This window comes from Heliangelus exortis, chromosome 3 (genome assembly GCF_036169615.1).
Source record: "Heliangelus exortis chromosome 3, bHelExo1.hap1, whole genome shotgun sequence".
NCBI classification, from domain to species: domain Eukaryota; kingdom Metazoa; phylum Chordata; class Aves; order Apodiformes; family Trochilidae; genus Heliangelus; species Heliangelus exortis.
The window spans coordinates 85154208-85175154 of NC_092424.1; the positions used below are offsets into that span (position 1 = coordinate 85154208).

Genomic DNA, 20947 nt, shown 5'->3' on the forward strand with positions numbered 1-20947 from the left:
AACTGAAACACTGAAACCACCCTTGCCTTACTTCTAACCTGTGTGTCAGAGTGAGCTTCATTTCAGGAGACCAGTGAGCTACGCAAAAGGTCTCACCCCAAATACCCCATTCCTGGAACAGAAATAGTACAAAGCTATAACGGGCTCCTCTGCAGTCAGGAATAGATTGCCAAAGGTAGGAGCAGACATCTCATCCATGTACTTAGTAATGTCTTCACAGCCCTAAGCTACTTGACTGAAGACTTGTTTCTCTGTTTTCAAATAGCTGGGTTTTTGTTTGGGGTTTATTGTTTGTTTTTAATCTAGCAAGAAAGTATATTTTCCAAGATGCAATTGTATTTGATCAGGTGGGTAGAAAAAATCAAGTCTGAAACACAAAAAAATAAAATCTGTGTATTTGGCCGTCATTAAATCAGAATTCTATAAATATATTAAAATAATTTATAGGTGGACAATAAAGATGCCTGTCAAATCCAATGGAACTTCAAATGAACCTTAAATGCAGTAGCAGTGAAAGATGCTTAAAGGTAATATTATTACTAGGTGCCTTTATATTACAGTAATGTTTCAAGCTCTTTCACACAGATCTAGTCAGATAAAAGATATAATGTTGGCATTTACAACTGCCAAAATTGCCATTTGCAATTAAAAATTAAAATTGGCACTCTTTCTATGCAGGCAATTATCTAAACGCAGCTGGCAATCTTCCTTGTTTACAGTGCTGCTGTGTCATGACTTCACTCTGTTTGGAAATTTACTTTTTGAGGTTTAAACTTGTCAACCTCATTCCCAACTTAAGCTTTACTTGTTTCAATGATTTTCATCGTGATCCCAAAGAGAAAGGGCCCAAACTACAGTTTACAGATTCTGTATGGCAACATCAGGCATTGCAGTAAAATAATTTCTAGAAAACACTTTGGTAATTCTCACAACATTAAATGACATCCATCTGTGACAAGGATGACACCTGTAAGAACCCAGGCACTAAAATGTACCACACAAACATCCTCCAAGAAGAAATTTCAAGCTTTAAGTGTTGAATTTCACAGCAAAATAGAGAGAACAAGCAGAAATTCTAAGTGGAGAAAAATCCTTTTACTGAATAAAATACAATATTAAGCATCTTTCTACTGCTTGTTATCCATACTAATTTTGATCTGCTAAATATATCTACCCACAAAGCATCTTATTAATCAGACTGACATGGTTTTGGCAAAGTATTTTTTTCACTTATAAAAATCTCTAATAAAGTAGGATTTGGGGATTCCCCTGCTGCTGGGAGAGAAGCAGTCTTTGTGCTACCAAACAGCTTTTAGGGAGCAGTTGCTTTTTTACCAAAGCTGCTGGTAACCACTGGCTTGATTCCAGCAACTATCATGGAAATAGTTACCTATAGCATATCAATTAAATCTTCTGCTGCATTTATGATGTATCTTCTGCAGTCAAACACAGAAATACCAGCTATTATATCCCTGATACACTAATGCCTGTCATCTTTCCTCTGCAATTTATCACCTTGTTTCCATCTAGGACTATGATCCAGTGCAGTGACTCCTTACCAGCCTGTACTGCACATCTTCCTCGGCCATCTGAGTGGCGTCGGGTCGGGCCTTTCCCCGAATATTACCGAAACCCATAAAAATAGCAGCTTGCTAATGAGCTAAGGAACACCACTGATCCTGGGGATACTTTAAGTAGTTACAATCTCCGGTGCCCCTCACACAGAACAGCCTCTGGCAGTAAAGCAGCACAAGTTCGACAGTGCAGTGAGGGTACCACTCTCCGCAGAGCAATGCGATGGGACGTGTAGTTTAGTCTCCGGCCCTTTCAGAACGAGGGCGACAGCAGAAGTCACTTGGTAAAAGAAAAAGCCCGGAAAAGGCAAAAAACAGGCGAAGCGGGTTGTGGGTGCAGAAGCCGGGACACTGAGCCCTGCCTCAGGGGGTGGCCCCGGCGCTGCAGGCAGCAGCAGGTGGACGCACCCGGGTCTCAGCATCCCGCGGTGCCATGACACTCGTGGGTAGGTAGGCGGTGGGGCCCATGCCGCCCCCCCGCAACACTCCCCGCAATCCCCTCACTCTGGGGGGGGGGGGGGGGGGGCACCACGGGCGCCGGGAAACCATCGGGAAGGAGAGACGCGCCGTGCGGCTCCGCAGCGCTAACTTTTCCAACCGCGGTGTCCGCGAAACAAAACGCACCCCGCGGGTTTCCCACCGGCGACGCGGGGAGGGTCCCGGGAGCGGCCGAGAACCCTCGCCCCGTCTAACCTCGGGAGCGGCCGCTGTGGGCGCGCCGCGATACCCCCCACCCCGCGCCTTCAAGAGCCCGGGAGACAAGCGACCATGTGCTTTCCGCCGTGATCTCCGGCTCTTTCTGCCCGGGTGAATCCTGTTTCTCCCCCCATCACCACCCACCGAGGGCTGAACGGATTTTCCGTCGCCCGCCGAGGGCCGCGCCGCAGGTGGCAGCGGCTCCCCCACCTCCGCTCATGCCTCCCGGGCACTTTCGGCACGACTCGAGGGGTGCTTGTCCTCCCCAGGCATCAGCCGCCGGCCGCGGAGCTATGGTTGGGGAGCGGAGAGGGAGGAAGGAAGGTGCGAGAGACCCCGGCCGAGGGCAGGTGCGGGCGGCGACCCAGGGGACGGGCGGGAGGGGACGGGACGGCAGGAGAGGCGAGGGGAGCGGGGTGGGTACTCACACGAAGGCGTGGTAGACGAAGGCCCATCCGCGGGGCCGTTCCAGCACGTTGTACAGGTAGTTCTGCAGCCGGCGGTACTTGGCGTTCCGGCGGCAGCTCGGCCCGCTGCTGTACGACAGCGGCTTCCCCAGCAGGCTCATGCGGGCTCCGTGCTTCCCGCGGCGGCCCTCCCGCAGCCCGGCGGGGGCGGCCGCGCCGCCGGTACCCAGAAGCAGCAGGCCGTCGCCGCGGGCCGCCGCGCTCGCCAGCGCCCTGCCCCGGCCCGACTCTACATCCTTCATGCCCGCCGCCGCGCCGCTCTTCACCCAGAGCCCCGCGGAGCCGCCCTCCTCCCCGCCGCCGTGGTTGCGGGGCATGGCATCACCCCGGGCGCCGGGGCGGGCGCCGGGGCCGCGTCGGAGCAGGGCGCGGGCGGCAGCGGCCAGGCACCCCGCGGCGGCGGGCCGCAGGAGGCAGCGGGAGCAGAGGGTCTCCGGGCGGTGCCCGCGGGGCGCGGGGGCGCGGGCCACTTTGGGCGCCCGGCGAGGCGGGCCGGGCTGCGGCAGCTTCGCGGGGGCCCCGGCGAGGGAGCGGGCGCCCCCCCGGGCGCGCTCCTCTCCCGGGCGGAGGGGCCCCGCCGCCGGCCCCCGCGGCCCGGGACGGGGCGGCGAGAGGGCAGCTCCGCGCAGCGCCGGCGGAGAGGCCGCGGGGGCGAGGGCTGCGGGCCGCGGCTCGGCGGTGCCTTTCGCCGCCCGTTCCCTCGCTGCTTTCCGCCGCACTTGGCCCGGGCGGGCCGGGCAAGCTGTTGCTCTCGCTCCCAGCGGCGGAGAAACTCGGTCAGAAAGGCGGGCGGGCGGGGGCCGCGCACCCGGGAGCCTCCGCGTCCCGGGGCGCAAACGGCAAAGGCAGCGGCGGTGCCCGCGGCGGGGCGAGCGGCTGGCGGGACGCGGCGCCCGCGGGCTACGCGCGCTCCCAGGAAATGTCCATTTAAGTCCGAGAAAGTAACAAAACTGCCGTCAGTGTCGGCGGCGGCAGCGCGGGGGAGGTTCGACCGGCGGCGGGACCCCGCTGCGGACGGGGAGGGCGGCCGGCCCGGGCGGGGCAGAGCAGGCGAGCCGCCGGGTGTCCCCCCGGGGGGGCGGTGCAGCCCGGCACGCCGCTTCGGCGCTTCCGCCGTACCCCGGCCCTGCGCGGCGGCGAGAGAGCAAATCCCAGCGGCGGCGGCGGCGGCGGTGGTGGTGGTGGTGGTGGTGGTGGTGGTGGTGGTGGCGGCGGGGGCTGCCCGCCCTGCGGTCTCCCCTCCAGTCGCCGGCTGCTCCTGCTCCGGCGCGGTGCGGCCGGAGCGCAGCGGTGCCGCCGCTCGGTGCCCGGGCTGTGCCGAGAAAACAAAGCTCCCCCTGCCGAGAGCGGGCCTTTAACTCCCCGCCGCATCAAGGTGAGCTTGCGGAAAAAAAAAAAAAAAAAAAAAAAAAAAAAAGAAATCCACCCCACCTCCGCGCCTCCCCTCCCCGAGCTTTGGCCGCCGTTTATTGCCGGTGTTCGGCGGGAGCACAGCCCTGGTCACCACCCTCCCTTTTCTCCGGCCCTTCGCGGCTGCCCTTGCCGCTCCCCGGGGGATGCCTCGGGAGCCCCCCGCTGCCCGGGGGATGGGGAGAGCCGCCGCCCGCGCCCTCGGCCACCGAGTTCGTGGAAAATAAATGCGTGTCACTGATTTTGCAGCCTGGGCACTGCAATGTGAAATGGTGACGCTAATTCGTGAAGGGTTAACGAAAAGTCTCAATGTGGACCCTGATGTTATGCGAAAATCAATAGAGGCATTCAGAAAATAGATTAAATTTGGGATTTTCTTCTTTCGTACCGGCTAGTTAAGAGGCCGTCTCTCAAGCCTTTGATAAACACACCAAGTTCCAGAAAAGAATAAGTAAGCAGACACCATATTATGGCTATGGACATAGGATTTTACTAACACGACATGGCAACATCGACAGTTCTAACGTAGTGCTACAGTGTTCCAGAGCCATTCAATCAGTTGTCTGTAAATAAAAGAGCATAATCTTCTTTTTTCCGTGCACTTCCTCCTTCACTGCAGGCAGCTTCAAACAGGAACTGTCTAACGTGTGAACCCCGGTGGTCACTCACACTCGTCTTAAGGGATGGCAGGAACAGCGCACATGTCAAGACAGATGTTAAGGAGTTGATACAAGTATCCACAGCAACGCCATTAATATTAAAGCTTTCCAGTGGCACATACCTACTCCTCTTTCTTTGAATTGGAAATTGAGTTAGTTAATCCTTCATTTACTACTTGTTTGCATTTCCCTGGTTTGATATGCCAGTGTTTATACTCTTCCTTTTTCTCATCCCTATGCAGACATTAACAGCTGAAGGCGTACAGCATACCTTACATCAGCTGGGCATCCAGAATCGGGCTTAGATTTATACTTTACTGGCCTTGGTCACTTGAGTAAAATATTGGAGGGCTGGCACTCAAGTTCCAGAAAGAGGAACCGTCCTTCAACTCAGAGCACGTGGTCCCACCCCACTCCTTGAGGCCTCTGTCCCACAGGATCTCAGCCCTGAGCTTTGTTTAATTGCAGGAGAACTACACGAGTGCATCTCTGTTGACAGGATCGAGGCTTTAAACTGAGGTTTTGGACAATGAACAATGAAACTCTTGTTCGTAGTGTGCTCTTTAGGATCCACCAAGAAATACTGTTATAATTCTGTGCCCTCTAGTGGCGCTTAAAGTCATCCATTAATTTAAATAGGAGGAGAGCAGGCTGTGAGCACAAATAGTATGGACCAGAAATGAAAAGTAGCCACAGGTGCCAGGACAGCTAGAAGCAAATATAAGTAGTACTCTTAGTGAAAAATTGAGTATTTTATTTTTACAGTATGTGAGCAAAAGTATTTTCCCAGTTCTTTTATTAAATATTGCTTTGAGTAGTATGTATTATGAGAAGAGATTGATGGTAATTATTCCCACTTGTTCATATGTCAGATAACCAGGGCACAACACACTCCTTGAATGCCAAGTAAATTATTAGCACTCAGGCAGCTGGGTGCTGTGCTATGAGGCAGAGGGGCTGTGCTATGTAAAAAAGCTATTCCTCCTCTAAGTATTTATTTCAAAATACGGGTCCACATTTAAATGACAACAGATTCCCCCCAATATTTTGGCTTCTGACTATATAATACCTCCAGAGATGAGTCGTGTGAAATTCTAGCATGTCCGTGTGGTCCAAGGTCACCGTGGGTTCAGGTGTCAGTAAGAAGATCTACTTGACGAAATCTCCAAAGCAAGAACATCTCAAGGAGTCTTGACTTCTCCAGGCTGCAGGTACAGTCTATCCCACCTGCAGGCAGGAGCAGGAAAATGGCATGATAAAGTGCAGCTGGGGAGTAGTCATGGCCATGCCTTATGGCAAGTGCCAACAACATCCTCTTCCACAACTGTAAATCAAAGGTCTTAAGATCACATTGCATTGTTCCAAATGTATACATCAAATGTTATATATCCTTACTTGTGGAAGGATCAGGTGATACCATACTTGAGCTGGAACAAAATGGAACATATATTTGGGACTTTAAATGGGTTCTTTCCAAAGTGTTACTTGGGATATGTTGTCTTAAATCAGTGTTTCTGGGTTTCATTTTAATAAAAACAAAAAAGATGAAATAATTTAAACAGCAATGATATTCCTTTATTCCCTGACTGGTAAGAAGTTTTTGCAACAGCATGTGAACTTATTTTCTAAGACTTTTATACTCTGATTTTGGGGCTAGCCACACTAGAAGTTAAAGCAGGCCTTCACAAATCTAAATTTGCAGCTAAATGACAGGAATACTGAAACACACTGGTGTAATTGTGACACAGTATGGATATTAGTAGAAAAACCTTGTTACAGGACAAAGCCAAAGGGAAAAAAAGAAGACTGGTTGGGCTGGGCTGGAGGGCACTGCCTGGAGTTCAGGATGTTCAGTTCACTGCCTTGCTCTGTCCTTCCAAGCCAGATAGGAGCTGAGAGCTGCCTACATCAAGTCCAAAGTACCTCAGCACAGAGTTGCTTCAGGCCACTGACAGATGCTCACCAAGTTGCTGAAAACCAGGGGTATATGCTGAAAACCCATATGCAGCTTTTAGTATTCACATGGATTTGAAAGATCTGGCTTTGTGCCTCAATTACATCTATGTGACAAGGGGGTGGCAGCAATTCTTCGAGGGGTGGTAGCAATACTTTCATAGAGGGATCATTAGCATGAGTTCATGAACAGTGTAAGGTGCTCAAAGAGGGAGCAGTACAAATCACATACCCACCATTTCTGTTTGAAACAGAAAAGGAGCCAGAGGACCTTTGTAGCAACCCTTTTCAAAGGTCAGCTTACCACAGTATCATGTTTTGAGTTCATTCGAGTTGCTGGTTAATAACCTTTTTGTGTTATATAATACTCTCAGGTATCATGTGCATTCTAGTTTTGCACCTCTTCGGAAGATTTTTAGCTTTCCATCTAATTATATGGAGGAGGGGATACATGTAGCTATTCTTGGCACCAAGCATACAAGAGTCTGGAGTAAGTTTTCAAAGCACTTAGGTGTTAGGAACAATTCATTTGTTGTGTCAACCTGTTCTGTGGCCTGTAATATATGGTGTTTATCTCCAGAAAAACCCAAATCGAGCATCACTATTGCATAACAAATCATTAGCAAAATGTCAGATGAGGTGAGCAACCTGTTAGGATGCATATTACAAGCTGTGTAATTACAAGCTCATGTAGAGTGCCAGCAGCTGTAGTGAGGATTTGGTATTATTATTAAAAAATGATGGAATATTATATATATTACATTAATTTTCAAAGATACTGGAATATTTATCTGCAAGCTTTTTTCACATAAATGAAGCAAGACTGTCAGTAGCACAAAGTATTCATTCACTAAACCCAGCAGAAAGGACTGCCTGACCTTCCCTATGCATTCTTCATGAGATCCCTTAACCTTAAACTCAAGGGGCTACCTTCAAAAGTAATTTACTTTTGATGTTCCTTTTATGTGTTGACCTTGCTGTTAAGACTGCTACAAGGTTGATAACTCTGAGGAAGATCTGTCTCCACAAATTGCTGTCCTGAGATGAGATTTTCATTCCAAGCAGACCATGGCCAGCACTGATAATACCACAGGGCTATTACCAACACAGGTTAAATTTTAAATGGAGTAGAAGACACAAATGGCTCACTCACATTGTTTGTGCTTTCTTGGCTGGAGGTGTACTCAAAACACATCTATAAAAAACATGGCCAACTCCCAAAGTGTTCCAGTGGGCCCCTTCCTCTGCCAGGACCTGCTTGCTCCTGCCCAGCTACAGGAGGAGTTTGGCCTCCTGTCCCTGGCTGGTCCAGCTCAGCAGCAGAAATCCTTGGTCTTGCTTCTGTGCTGTCTGGCCATTCTAGCAAAATGAACATCTAAATTCCTGACATCAAATATTTACTGTCACTCATCAGATACTCATCCCTGATAAGAAAATAAATGATTCCATTGAGTCCTACTTAACTAAACATCTAACCAGGCATGCTACTCTGTAAAGTCATTGCAAGCCCCCAACACCCTCTCTCCCTCTCTTTTCTTTCTCTTAAATGGCTCTTCTGTTCATCTCTTTTACTTTCTCTTTTGTTTTCTGTTGTTTGGTTTGGGGTTTTTTTTGTTTTTTTTTCTTTTTTTTTTTTTTTTTTTCTTGTTGGTAGCTCTGGTTTTGGGTATTTTGTGGTGCTTTTCTTCCTTCCTTCCTAAGCCTACTCCCTCTGTGATTCAGCTATCTGGACTCCTGAGCAAACAGTCTGGTGACAAAACAAGACCATATGTCTTGAATGGTGCCAACTCTGCCACAGCTGCAGGGCCCCCTGCAAAGGCACTTCCAGTCCACAGACCACTTCCACTCTCTCACTTTCTGAAACCAAAGCACTCGGCCTTTAAAAAAGTAAAAAAGACAAAAAAAAAAAGAGATGTGTCTATACTGAGAAGTGGAGAGCAGTTTACCATACAGGAGCTGGGAATATGTAAATAGAAGAGATGATGAACTATCTTTTCAGTTGGAAAAGTTTCATTTCTCAAAATATTTGGATTTTCAAAACCGTATTCTCCAAAATAACTAGAAGTTTTGGAGAAATTATACCAATCCAAAAATGTTAATGTTTAACACAGTATTTTGTAGCCAAACACAGTCTCTAAATAAGAAAAGTCATCCCTGGGATCCTTGTGATATTGTCTTCAGAACTGTTTGTTATCAAAGAGAAGAGTGCAATTTGGTTAGCTTGCAAGTTGGCACATCCTGTGGGCAGGCATGGTCACAGCTGTAGAAGACCCCAAGAAACCCAGTAAGGTCAGAATATTCTGTGAAAGCTCAGCTTGAGCCAACAAAAATCCTTTAAGGCACAGCAATAAATAGTCTTAAATTGTGCATTGGATCTTCTAAAGGTGTACCTGAAAGGAGCTGGTGGCTGATATTTTGAGGTACCTCATTATGAGCTTTTCCTTTAGACTATAGTGACCTTCATTTTTTTGCCAGACATGAACTTGTGGCCTTCTCTTTCCCTTCTCTGCACAGCTTTTCCATTCTGATTTTGAAAATTCCTGTTCAGCTGTGGCTAATCTTTGAGAAGCTGAAATTTCTGACAGTACTATTTCAGTATAATACTTTTTTTTTTTCCTTCAGAAATTATTTAGAAGACTGTCAGTATTTACGTGAGCCAAGAGGAACAAAATTTGCCTTTATACTGTTTCTTACTGCAGACTAACTTGTAGATACAGGAGATGTGCTCACCTGTGCTCTCTCTGGCCTTCCCCAAATTAAAGAAAATCAGTGCAGAGGAGCGTGGAGAGCCCCCACTGCTTCAGGTGCTCATATCTCCGGGTGCTTGTGCTTCAGACATGCTGAACATCTCTAGGTGCTGCTCCTGGGCAGCAGAGCCATGCTGAGGCTGGAGGGAATACTCTGACCTTTGACCACTAGGATATGTGGGCCATATTGCTAATCTCACACATAGGACACAAGAGGAGATTCCCTCTGCATGTTCCTGGCCAGTATAGAAGGTGTCTTGTCTGATGTCCTGTCTTCAGCGAGCCTCATGTGGCAGTGCCTGTATGCTCCATGCATTATTGAGATGGCTGAGTCCTAACATAGGAGCGTGGTTTCTGCTCTTGGTACAAGCCTTAAAATTTTAGGGACTAAAAAACAGAGTTTCCTGGCATCTAAAGTCTCTGTTGAGACCTAGGAGTGATTTAATATTCTCAAAGATGTTCATCTTGCATACAAATGCTCTTGTGTCGTAGACTTTATTCACAGCATAAATACAGAACTCAAAACTAAATTACTGTAATTCATTGTACCTGGAGTAACATTTTTCCTAAATTAGTTAATCAGCAACCTAATTCTTCATGCACATTTTAAAAAATAATAATTTGCTGCCTTTTTGCATAGAAGCTATTAAAACATTTTTGATATGCCAGTTCAAATGTGACAGCATCTATGATCCTCAAATAATTTGATTAAGATGTGTCCTCCTGAGTTCCCTACATGATAGAACAAGAACTTATTTGTAAGATCGAGGTACCACAGAAAGCTGGCATAGACAGGACCTCTGACAGCATGTGTTTCCATTAGTGTATCAGAGGAGAGCCAGCCATTGGAAACCTTGTGTAGGAATTCTGTGCTTGGGGCTCCTCCTTTCTGCTGCTGCATTCCTGGTGGCTTCAGTGCGATTATTTAGGTAAACTGTAAAGGTGGAGGGGAGAATGTCTAAGGTCAGTAGGGTCCTCAAGAGCTCCTGCTGGATGAGTAATGAGATTCAGTCAGAACTGTTGAAACCATAGCACATCAGTCAGGATGTGCTTAAGCTTCCATGGGCATGGTCAAGCACCCGACTTACCCAGCACACTCCTAACCCATGCACTTCAAAAATTTCCAGCAGGAGAAAGATGAAAAACAAGAAAGCAAAGGCTAAGAGAAACTTAGGCATTCTAGTGAGGCTGAAAGACAACAATAATGAGATAAATTTACAGGAACAGGCAAGTAGGAATAAATCATAAACATGGGGAATAAGATGATAGCAGGGAACAGGACTTTCTCCTATGCAGCTGACAGGGTTGGTCTAACAGCTGTCTTCCTAGGGAAAGCTGGAGGTGGCTATTTCATTTCAAAAGATGAATAAACCAGAAGCTGGGATGTATCCAAAGCTAGCTTGTTTTATATTTCCACATATATTATTGTCTGCAAGGAAAAACCATGAGCCAAAAGTGATTTTTAATATCCTTGTAGGGTTGGGGAGAGCATGAGTAAATGCCAAATGCCAGATTTATGAGGGCAGCATTTACATGAGAAACAAGATGTACAAATAAAGATATAAACCAAAACCCACAACTTTTTTCCATGAGGGTGGAAAAAAGGTGCCAATAGAGGTGGTGATACCTCTGTTCTTGGAGTTTTTCAAAGCTTAGTAGGCCTCAAAGAACCTGACATACCTTTGGCAAGATCCATCTGCTGGGCAAGTCGGAGTGGATGACCTCTAGAAGTTCCTTCCAACCTAAATTATTCCATGAGTCTAGATGACCTTGGGCAATGAATACTTTATGACCTACCCTGTGAAATAAAAACCCATTGATAAGTTTGACCTGGTCAATACTGTGAGGACACAGAAGCATCTGTCACTGCTGATATCCTGCCCCTGCTGCAAAATCACAAACCTACGTGCAGGGGGCAGAGGGTTGAAAGGAGAGCAGTGGTTGCTGCCTTTGGTGTAATAGCTCCTCCAATTGCTTCTCTAAAAAAGGGGGGGGATGGGAGCAAAGAGAGAAGGAGCAGAGTCCCATGCAAACATAACTGTGAGAAACAGCACAGGGCCAGATGCCTGCCCTGTCTCACTCGTGGGTCCCACCACTCTACAGTCCATTGAATTCCCCTTCCTTTCTTCAGCCTTCTCTACCATAGCAAACACCCTTCCTTTTCTCATTTCTTTCTTTTCCTTTGAAATGGTTTGAGCTTGGCTGAATTTTTTTTGCAGCAACACATTTCAGCATCAGGAGACTGAGTGATTGCAAACCTGATTTTCTCCAAATAAAAAGGCCCTAACCCTAACCCTAAACCCTAAACCCTAAACCCTAAACCCTAAACCCTAAACCCTAACCCTAACCCAACCCCAACTCTTTCAAAGGTTTTATTTTTTAATAAGATAGTAGATATTTTGTTGTCCAGCATAGAGGACCATTTTAAGGAAGTGTTGAGTGCTCCTGGTTGAAAACTGTTTCTGTTAGCATTTCTCTAGGATGTTAACATCTCTAAACCTTTTTTGAAAATCTTGATTAGACTTCCCCTCTGGCTAATAGGACATTCGCATGAAAACCATTTAGGTTCTTTAATTTATGCAGGGGTCAAATTCTGCCTCTATTTTGTTACTCTACCTGAAGACTGTTGTTCTGCAGGGAGGTTCATTGGTTCCATCTAAGGAGAAAAAGAAAATAACAGGCTCAAGCTGATGACACCACAAATGCTTGGAATGAAAATTAAACATTATTATTAACAACTTTCAGCAGGGTTTAAAGTGTTGAAATTTAACCTTGCTATGTGGATCCCTATCACTTAACTTTAATGAGTAACCAGTAGCAGGAGAGTTTCCTATATCATGTGTGCAGTAGCTGCTGAGGAGAGATATGACATATTATCTAGATTGGTTTATAGAAGCAGGTGTCCTATCATTGCAATGAAGAGAGAAAGTAGAAATGTAAGACACTATAAAAATATGATTATAGATTTTTTTTTATAGTGTGAAGATCATGTACTGGATGTAAAAGTCTTAGGTATCTCACAGAGAAATGATGGCATAGGTGATAATGACACAATAAGATCAACAAAGTAGTTTTATAAGTGGGTTGGAAATGGTTATCACAAAATGGTCCCATCCTCCTTATGTTAGATTTGTTTGTTAGAGCCTGATGGCTAACTTTTTTTTTTTTTTTTTTTCTTTTTTTTTCTCTGAAGGTTTTACTGGAGCAGAAGGGAGAAATGGTTACAAGTGCAGAGATGGTTATTTTGGAACATTTTGCAGAGCATGCTGTGGCAGCCATAAAACCACAACCACGATTCAGTTGTAACTTAAAATACCTGATTGAAGTTGTTCTTTCCATTCACCATCTCTTTCCATATTTAAATCCATACAGATAAGGACACCTCTCTGTTACCAGAGAGAATCTGTACACTTGAGTAGCGTGGTAGTGGAGGCAGTTTCCTGGTGAAACTAATGAGCCCCAGAGAGCAACAAACATTTTATGGCTTAGTTCTGTTCACCTCATGAAGAATTACTGACTTTATTTTTGATGAAGAGGAGCTTTTGCAATGCTGATAATAATTTCAGAATGTTGCTTTAGTCCCCAAGTGATATTGCTTTAGTCCCCAAGTGATATTGATTAAGATCTTATTCCCCATTATGAAACCAAGAGGTTTTCTTTCTCTGATACATTATTTGATGATCTCTTTCGTGCCTTGCTTTTGGCAGAGGAGCCCTATTAAAGGCATTTTGGTTCCATGCACTGCATTAGTTAGGAGTAATAATTTCCACCGTGTAACCTTACCTCCTCTTGCATAATTATTTGCTGCCCACTGAACCACCACCTCTGCTTCCTCAAGCACACCTCTGAAATTAAAAAAAAAAAAAAACAAAAAAACTTTACAGAAGGGTACTATTTACAGCAAAACACACCTTGTGGAAACGCCCCGCGGTCAGGAAACCACTAAACATCTTTTCTCCGCGCTTAAAAAAACCTCTTAAACCACACGGTTTAGGAGACCGGAGCCGGGAGACTCAGCAGCTGCCCGGGGGGGAATGGAAAGAAACCCGACAGCCCTAAATTTAGCTTTTTTTGACACCGTCCTTAGAGCTGCGATGATGTCGGTGAAACGCCTGCATCTCCGTGTGGGGGCTGAGGGCGCATCCTCCGCACCGCGCGGCTCCGGGAGGTCCCCCCCGGTGCCCCGGAGGCCGCCCCCGCGGCCTCCGGGGCACCGGGGGGGACCTCCGGGAGCCGGGATCGTCAGTATCTCGGTGCCCTCAGCAGGTGGCAGTGGTGGCCCGTGGCGGGACGGGGTGCTCGGAGCCCCCCCAGCATCAGCCCTCGGGGGACACGGTGGCAACAGATAGGGAGGGAGCGAAATCCCAAGGAGGATGGCAGGACCCACCCTCCCCCCACCACCCCGACTCTTCCCCACATGCAATGTGACTCTTTAAGTAACTGCTGAATGATTGATCCAAGGAATTTCGAAGAAAAATCGATGCAATCATCATAAAAAAACACTCCCCCCGCCTCCCAAAAACTCCACCCCACCCCAACACCCTCCCAAAAGTAGAGCTTCTCTATCCATGCAGTCCCTTCACCATCACGGATTGTGGTTGGACTCATGTGCCAGCGATGGCGAAAACATTGTGGAAAAAAAGCATCTTTTTGTTAAATTTGTTCAACGTGAATTCAATGCTGTTATCATTAAATACTTCTGTAACTGCTTACAACATGGTTTATAACCATTGCCAATCTTGAGCTATTTCCTGAAGGGAGCAGATACATAAAGAATTATCAGTATAACAGTATGCTGAAACAACTATATTTCAGACATTTATTTATGTGATTTTCCAAAATATTAATTGTGTGAATGTGTTGAGTTTATACAGCCAGCAATGGTTTATCCATGGTAAACAGTGTCTGTGTTTCTTTTCTCTCTCTTTTTGAGGTATTTCATGTGTTTCTGTAATACCATTTTGTATTAGGTCTCAAGTGTTTTAAAATAGGCTTAAGTTAATCTCTATTGAATGCCACAAGTGGTTACATCTTAAGAGGATTAGGGTTTGCAGGAAAAAAACGTTGAATGGAGTTTGTTTAATTAGTAGTCATCTCAGTAAGGGTAGGAGAGATGCTACTCCAGACTCCATCCCTGTTGTGTCTGTGCTAATTTCTGTGGAATAACATCAGTAATGAGCACCTCTTGGTATTTTTGGTTTTTATATACCACATGTGGTTCTTTCATCAAGCAAGATTAACATGAATGCAATGGAGCATTGTATTTTGTAAGTTCTATTTATTTGCTAGTACCTGTTTATAAATTGTGAAAACAAATATATTAATGTATTTGGCTCATTTGCATACATTGCCTGTCAGCTTTTCTGTTTATTTTCAGAAGTTGTGTTTGCCCTATTTAAAACTGTGACAATTTGCTGTGGTCATGTGCTGGCTAGTCCACAATTTCAAGTAGGACTCAAACTTTTTGAAAGAAATGATAGGTCTTGTGATTTGCAGCTTCAGGCCACTAGGACCTAGTAATTCTGTGGGAGGAAGACCGTGCTTATCTTTATTGACAAAAGCTTCAGAACTGTATCCCTGGAGAGGAATATTGATTGACAGTTCACTGATGATGATTCACTTCAAGACTGAAGAGGAAGGAAGCAGGAAGCAGAGGAAGGAATGAGATGCAGGTTGGGAAGCTCCATCCCTCCGAGGTTCTGCACGTTCCATCAGAGGAGAGCTGCCAGAGTGGTGGTTTCCATGGCTTCACTCCTCTGTTTACCTCCTGTAGCATTCAGTAACACCTACATTTTTTTTTTTTTTTTTTTTTTTGTATTGTTCTAATTGCTTCCCATTGGAAAACATTCCTAGGCTTTTGCTTTTTTGAAGCCAGGTTTTATCTATCCCTTGCTCTGAGTCTTCTCAAATTGTTTACTGTAATGTTTTTTTCATTAAAATGCATGCTCTGATGAAAGAGGCTGGTACAAAGGCAGCAGAACAGTGGAAGCCTGACTAATGTTAGGCTGTGGAAACAACAAAATCCTATACATATTCCATGCTACTTTTATCAATTGTCAAATCATTGTGCTAGATCAGATCTTTGCAGCTTCTTAAAATCTGCATCTTATAGATTACTTGAACCACGTGTAACCAGGGGTGAAAAAACTATGTTAAATAATGTTATTAATATTTACAGAGTCCTCTATTTCTTGCCAAAATAGTATAAAGAAGATTATCCTCATCTATTTATTGTTATTTAAAATGTATCCTTACATTATGGAATTATACCAGTAGCATATAGGAAATACAGTCCTTCCCAGTTTTGACTTTCAGTTTGCCCATTACTGTGGGTACTTCTGTTACTTACCCCAACCACCAGATGTGTGCATCTACTCTGAGAGCAACACTACAAACATTCTGCAATTCCACAGGTCTAGAACACTTTGTCTCCCTGATGATCATGGCTTTTGTGACTTTTAGTGCAATTATTTCAAAGACTTGTTACAGAGCTCTGACAAAATAAAATAGTTAATAATACATCAAATTTAATTTTTTTTTACTTAAATAATCCATTTTAATTCTGTGGTTTCTACAAGTTGTGGCTTTACCATATTCTATCACCTTTAGATTTTTTTTTCTTCTTGCTTTACATCCTGAAACGTTCTACTACTCCTTTTCCAAGTGATATTATGGTTTTAAATAAAAATTGTTTTTTAAAGTTACACAGAGATCTTCATGCCAATTATTGATCCTCAAGTTGTCCTGCAGAAAAAGAAGTCCCAAAAAGCTTCTAATTGATTTGCCCATTTGTTCAGAGGGCACAAACTCTTTCTAAGGAGAAAGTGAAGATCACACCTTCAGGAAATAGCTAGAAGGAAGCTTAACCAGAAATGTCCTGCAAACTGCCCTGGTTTTCAAAGTGTGTTACTAAAGGGGTTCATCTTCTACTGTGTTGCCATTTAGTACATTCAGCTTTCCAACTGTTTTGTTCCAGGCAACTTCAGGAGAGTGATGCTGCAATTTGCTCCTCACTTTAGACATTGTCCTCCTTCTTAGAAACACTCAGAATGGGATTTGACTACACAATTTAACGATTACAGCTGAGCATTGAGTTTATAGCAGAGTCAATAGAGATTTATGCCTGAGACCAGTTTTTCTCTGCAGTATTTTAAAGACCAAGTTAGGATGCAGGTTTTACAAAAATTTAAGAATAAACAACGGAAAAGCGGATATTGATATTAAAGAATTTTTCTACAGGGGCTGTAAACCTGTAGTTTTTTATAAGAAAAGCATTTGTCTGATCTTGTTCTTCAGCACGCAGAGGAAAGGAGTCTTTGGGATTTTTGTTTCAGTTTTTTTTAAGTCTCTTTTTTAAAGTTCTCTAATTAATTTCTCATTTGGGAGTTATGCAGGCAGTATAAGGCATTGCAGGAGAGACTCCAAGAATGCACACGTCCTCTTTCCTGGGGGAGAGGACATAAAAGCAACTCAGATCTTGGTCAGAGTTTTATTAGAATCTCAGCTTTCAGATCAAAGTAGTTTTATGGAATGAGGTAAGAGGAAGAATTCATTCTTGGTTTAGAAAAAAGGGAAGATCTCATGAGAAAGCATCAGGTTGTTTTCTAATGTAACTGCTGCTGGCTTGTCTTCAATGTGTGTGTTTGGAGGATGCTACAGGAAATCCATCAGTTTGCCTAGAGCTCAATGGTCTTGTGTCAGCACAGGCAGCAATCTCCTCAAGCAGATCTGGGGAAATTGCATGGCATGTCTATGTCACAGTTTGCCAGATGTAAAAATGGAGTAATAATTTGTTTTTTCAGGCAGTGTTATAATGAGATCCTCCTCAACTTGTGGAAGGTCCCTGCTGTCATCCCTAGGATGGCTCAGAAGCCCATGGTTAAATACATCTGCTCTTCCTTCATATTCAAGAACAACACAGTTTTGCTTATCTCTTCAGTCATGTACCACAGATGGAGAGGACTGTGCTCACAGTCAGGATAGCTCTAACACAAGAGGATGTTTCTCAGTGAGATGTTTTGTACATTTGTCATTGTGTAAAATAAATCTATTTTCATGCATGACTAAGAGTAAAAAATTTATTACCGCAGGGTAAACCAATTAAATGTTCTTATTCTTATAACAAGTGTGCATTTCTAATAGAACATTTTGTAGCATGCTGTTATAGTGTCCTACAGTATGGACAAACATTGGTTATACACAACCAATCAAAATCTGTGTCCGTTACCCTGAAGATAATTTTAAAGTGCCTTAAATTTTTTAATCATGAAGCACTTGCACACCACTTCAAAATAAATAATAAAAGACCAGCCCTGAATTAAAGCATACAAGTGGAAATAACCAGATGCCCAGGAATGAATTAAACCCATAGTGAAACCAAGTTACACTGCTGCTGTATTGGAAAGCATAACAGCCTGAAGGACAGTCTTCTGAGAGTGTGCTCATTTCAGTGAAACTCCTTTCTCCTGTGGTGGATGTTGACATTCCTCTCTATTCCAAAGTAATTAATCTGCTTTTTGACTAGTTTCATACAGTATTTGAAACCCTACAAGCACCTTGTTGATGCATGAACAAACCAAGGTTCCTCCATTGCTTTGCTCTCTGTCCCTTTTCCCATCACTCACCTGTCAAGATGCCTTAAACTGCGTGATTGGAGCTGTAAGATGCTACATTGGGGATTCACCAGTCACACTGTTTTGGGGAGGTAGAATAAAATCTCCACATGGACTATACAGTGTGTCAAGGCATTCAGTAATATGTGTATTTGGGGGTTCTGAGCACAAACTTTCCAGTCCAATGGGATATTTCTCCAGCTTTTCAGCTCTGGAGATTTAGCACTAAATGGCGTGTGTATAGTCACCTGCACTGAAGGTTTTTTTGTGTTGCTCCTGTAGTGCTGCATAGTATAAAAAACCAAAGCCAAACATGCAATGAGTTTTATACAGAATCAGTTTGTAGACTCTCCCCACATTTACTCCAGTAACAGCTGAAATTAGAGAAAGATTTACCAAAAATCAGAATGCAAAGACATTTACATGTGGGAAATCTTTCCAATACCTGAGTGTTATTATTATAGTATAGTATAGTAGCAGGACTACTATAATCAGCAAGTCATATAGAATGTTTTTAATTGGTTCTCCTGATAGTCTTCACTACAGTGCTATAAACTTCTGCTAAAGTGAAACTTCACTGCATGATCCAAATGAAAATGACTCACAAAAAAAAAAAAAAAAAAAAAAAAAAAGAGAGGAAAAGGAATAAGATAGACATTTCACTTACTCTTTGACTTTTTATTACATTTTCTAAAGTTTGCTTAAGCTATAGATGTGAAAGCTTATGTGCACCTATTATTATAAATACTGTGAGAATTTTGTTTACTTAGGTAGGTTATTGACAAAAATAGTGAAAGGAAAGAAAATGGCTGTATAGTTCTTGATGAACAGAAACCAAGGAAAACATGGAGGTTATCTCAATTTGTTTACGTATTTGGTTTTATATCACACATTTTAAATCATTCTGTTTTTCCCACTGCTAAGTTGATTCTCCGTCTCAGGATAAACTATTCTGGGGACAGAACCAAGAAGACTCATGTTACAAACTAGCACTGTGCAAGCCTGGATTTACCCCAGCTCTCAGTCCTTAAGGATTTTCAACAAATCCTGAATATCTCCTCATTCTCTGAGGACAGAAGGATGCAGAGGTTTGAATAATCATAGAATAGAATCACAGAATCATAGAATCGTCTGGGTTGGAAGGGACCTCAGAGATCATCAAGTCCAACCCTTGATCCACTACCGCTGCAGTTACCAGACCATGGCACTGAGTGCCACATCCAGTCTCTTTTTAAATATCTCCAGGGATGGAGAATCCACCACTTCCCTGGGCAGCCCATTCCAATGCTTGATCACCCTCTCCGTAAAGAAATTCTTTCTAATGTCCAACCTAAACCTCCCCTGGCACAACTTGAGACCATGCCTGGTCTCAAGTCATGGATCACTTTTGGAAACCCTGCAGAGGTTGCTGACGTGCTCAGCACATGAACAACCCCTCCCTCCCCTAAGCAGGAGCCTCACTTGGAAGCATTGGGCAGCATTGCCCAAGCCATTCCCTTCCCTGTTAGAAATGTCACATTGATTCAGTCACTCAGCAGCTCCAAAAGCCCTGCCAGTTGTCCTGCCTTGGCATGTCACCCCTTCCCTTGCCCATTCCCTCTGAATGAAAGCAGCTGCTGCAGCAAGAGGGACAGCATGGGCTGCAAATTCAGCAGCAAAACCTGCAGGTCTGCTTCTTATCTGTAGGTGCTGCACACAGGACTGCCCATTGCTGGCCGTAGGTGTAGGTCTTGGAGGGTGAAACCACAACATGAAACGAAACATCTGCACCCTGTTTGCTTCCTATCATTGGCCATGGTCTGTGCTGGACTGTGCTGACTCGGAAGTGTTTCCACAAAAGCATTCCTGAAAAGGTTCAGAATGAGGACACCAAGAAAATTCCCCTACCACGCTGTAGGCAATTGTGATGGTAAAGAACTTAAAAGGAGTTCTCGGAGCCTTTACTCTTCACTGTTCTGTGGTAGAGAGGAGGTAGCAGGTCATGTCAGCAGCTGAGCAGGCACATTTTCATCTTCCATCCTCCTGGCTGACATATCTTATCTGGGCAATGCAAGGCCCACTTCATCAGCTGAAGTCATCTGCAAAACAGGACCAGGCTTTCTGGCAGCTTTGACCGCAACACTCCACAGGCCAAGGAGCGAGGGGACCTGTCTCTTTGGGAAGTCTGGTGAATCCACTATGCCACTTCTGAAAAACCTAAACTTGCCATCCCAATCCTGAAGTTATTTTTTTTTTTTAATTTTCCCTCAGTTTTTAAAATTCCATTCTTCAATTTCAGCCATTTCTGCTTCCGTTTCTTTGCTGCCTCATGGACAACATCAGGGAGAACCATGGAGAACCACTCAGCGAGCTAAGGCTCATTTTGCACAAGGCAAGGACCACAGGATGGTTTGCAGGAAATCTTGAAAGGGAAAAGCAAGTCTTGGATGTTTCTCAGGTTTCAAAGGGTTTATTTTCCTCTTCTCCAAAAGAACACCTCCATCATACAGGATGGATCTTTGAAGAAAATACTCAGAGGATGTGGTTCCTTTGTCTCAGCTCTCATCTTTTTTTGCGAATTTTTTGGAATGGAATCACCAGAGAGAGGTATTTGTCTCTAACTTTCTAACCAACACCCCAAAAATGCTTGGATATCTGCTTTTCTTAAAGCTTTCATGTTTGCTCACTCTTCCAGGGTAAACATCAGTGTAGATAGTTACCACAGGCTGTTTCACTTATAACTGGTAACATGTCTGTTCCATAACATAAAGCAAAGATATAACTACATGGAGAGTGAAAATCCTTCCAGATCTTTAAGGGTTTCTAGAGGCATTTTTAGCCCAGTTCAAG

The 20947-nt window shown here is 44.6% G+C and overlaps 1 protein-coding gene and 1 long non-coding RNA gene across 4 annotated transcripts in view; both read right to left on the reverse strand.

Moving 5' to 3' along the window:
* KCNQ5 (potassium voltage-gated channel subfamily Q member 5) overlaps nt 1-3683 on the reverse strand; it is a 274997-nt gene extending 271314 nt beyond the window's left edge. For both annotated transcript variants that reach the window (XM_071741555.1, XM_071741554.1), the window contains exon 1: nt 2699-3683. In XM_071741555.1, coding sequence (XP_071597656.1) covers nt 2699-3054 — 356 coding nt within the window. In that variant the 5' untranslated portion in view covers nt 3055-3683. The remainder of the gene's footprint in view (nt 1-2698) is intronic.
* Nucleotides 3684-4584: 901 nt separating this feature from the next.
* LOC139795076 (uncharacterized) overlaps nt 4585-20947 on the reverse strand; it is a 37806-nt gene continuing 21443 nt past the window's right edge. Inside the window, exons 2-6 of one of the 2 annotated variants that reach the window (XR_011725372.1) lie at nt 13290-13351; nt 12123-12162; nt 11187-11304; nt 5876-6033; nt 4585-4822 (exon numbers count right to left, since the gene is read on the reverse strand). This is a non-coding gene — a long non-coding RNA (uncharacterized lncRNA). The remainder of the gene's footprint in view (nt 4823-5875; nt 6034-11186; nt 11305-12122; nt 12163-13289; nt 13352-20947) is intronic. The other variant, XR_011725373.1, reaches the window with a different exon arrangement.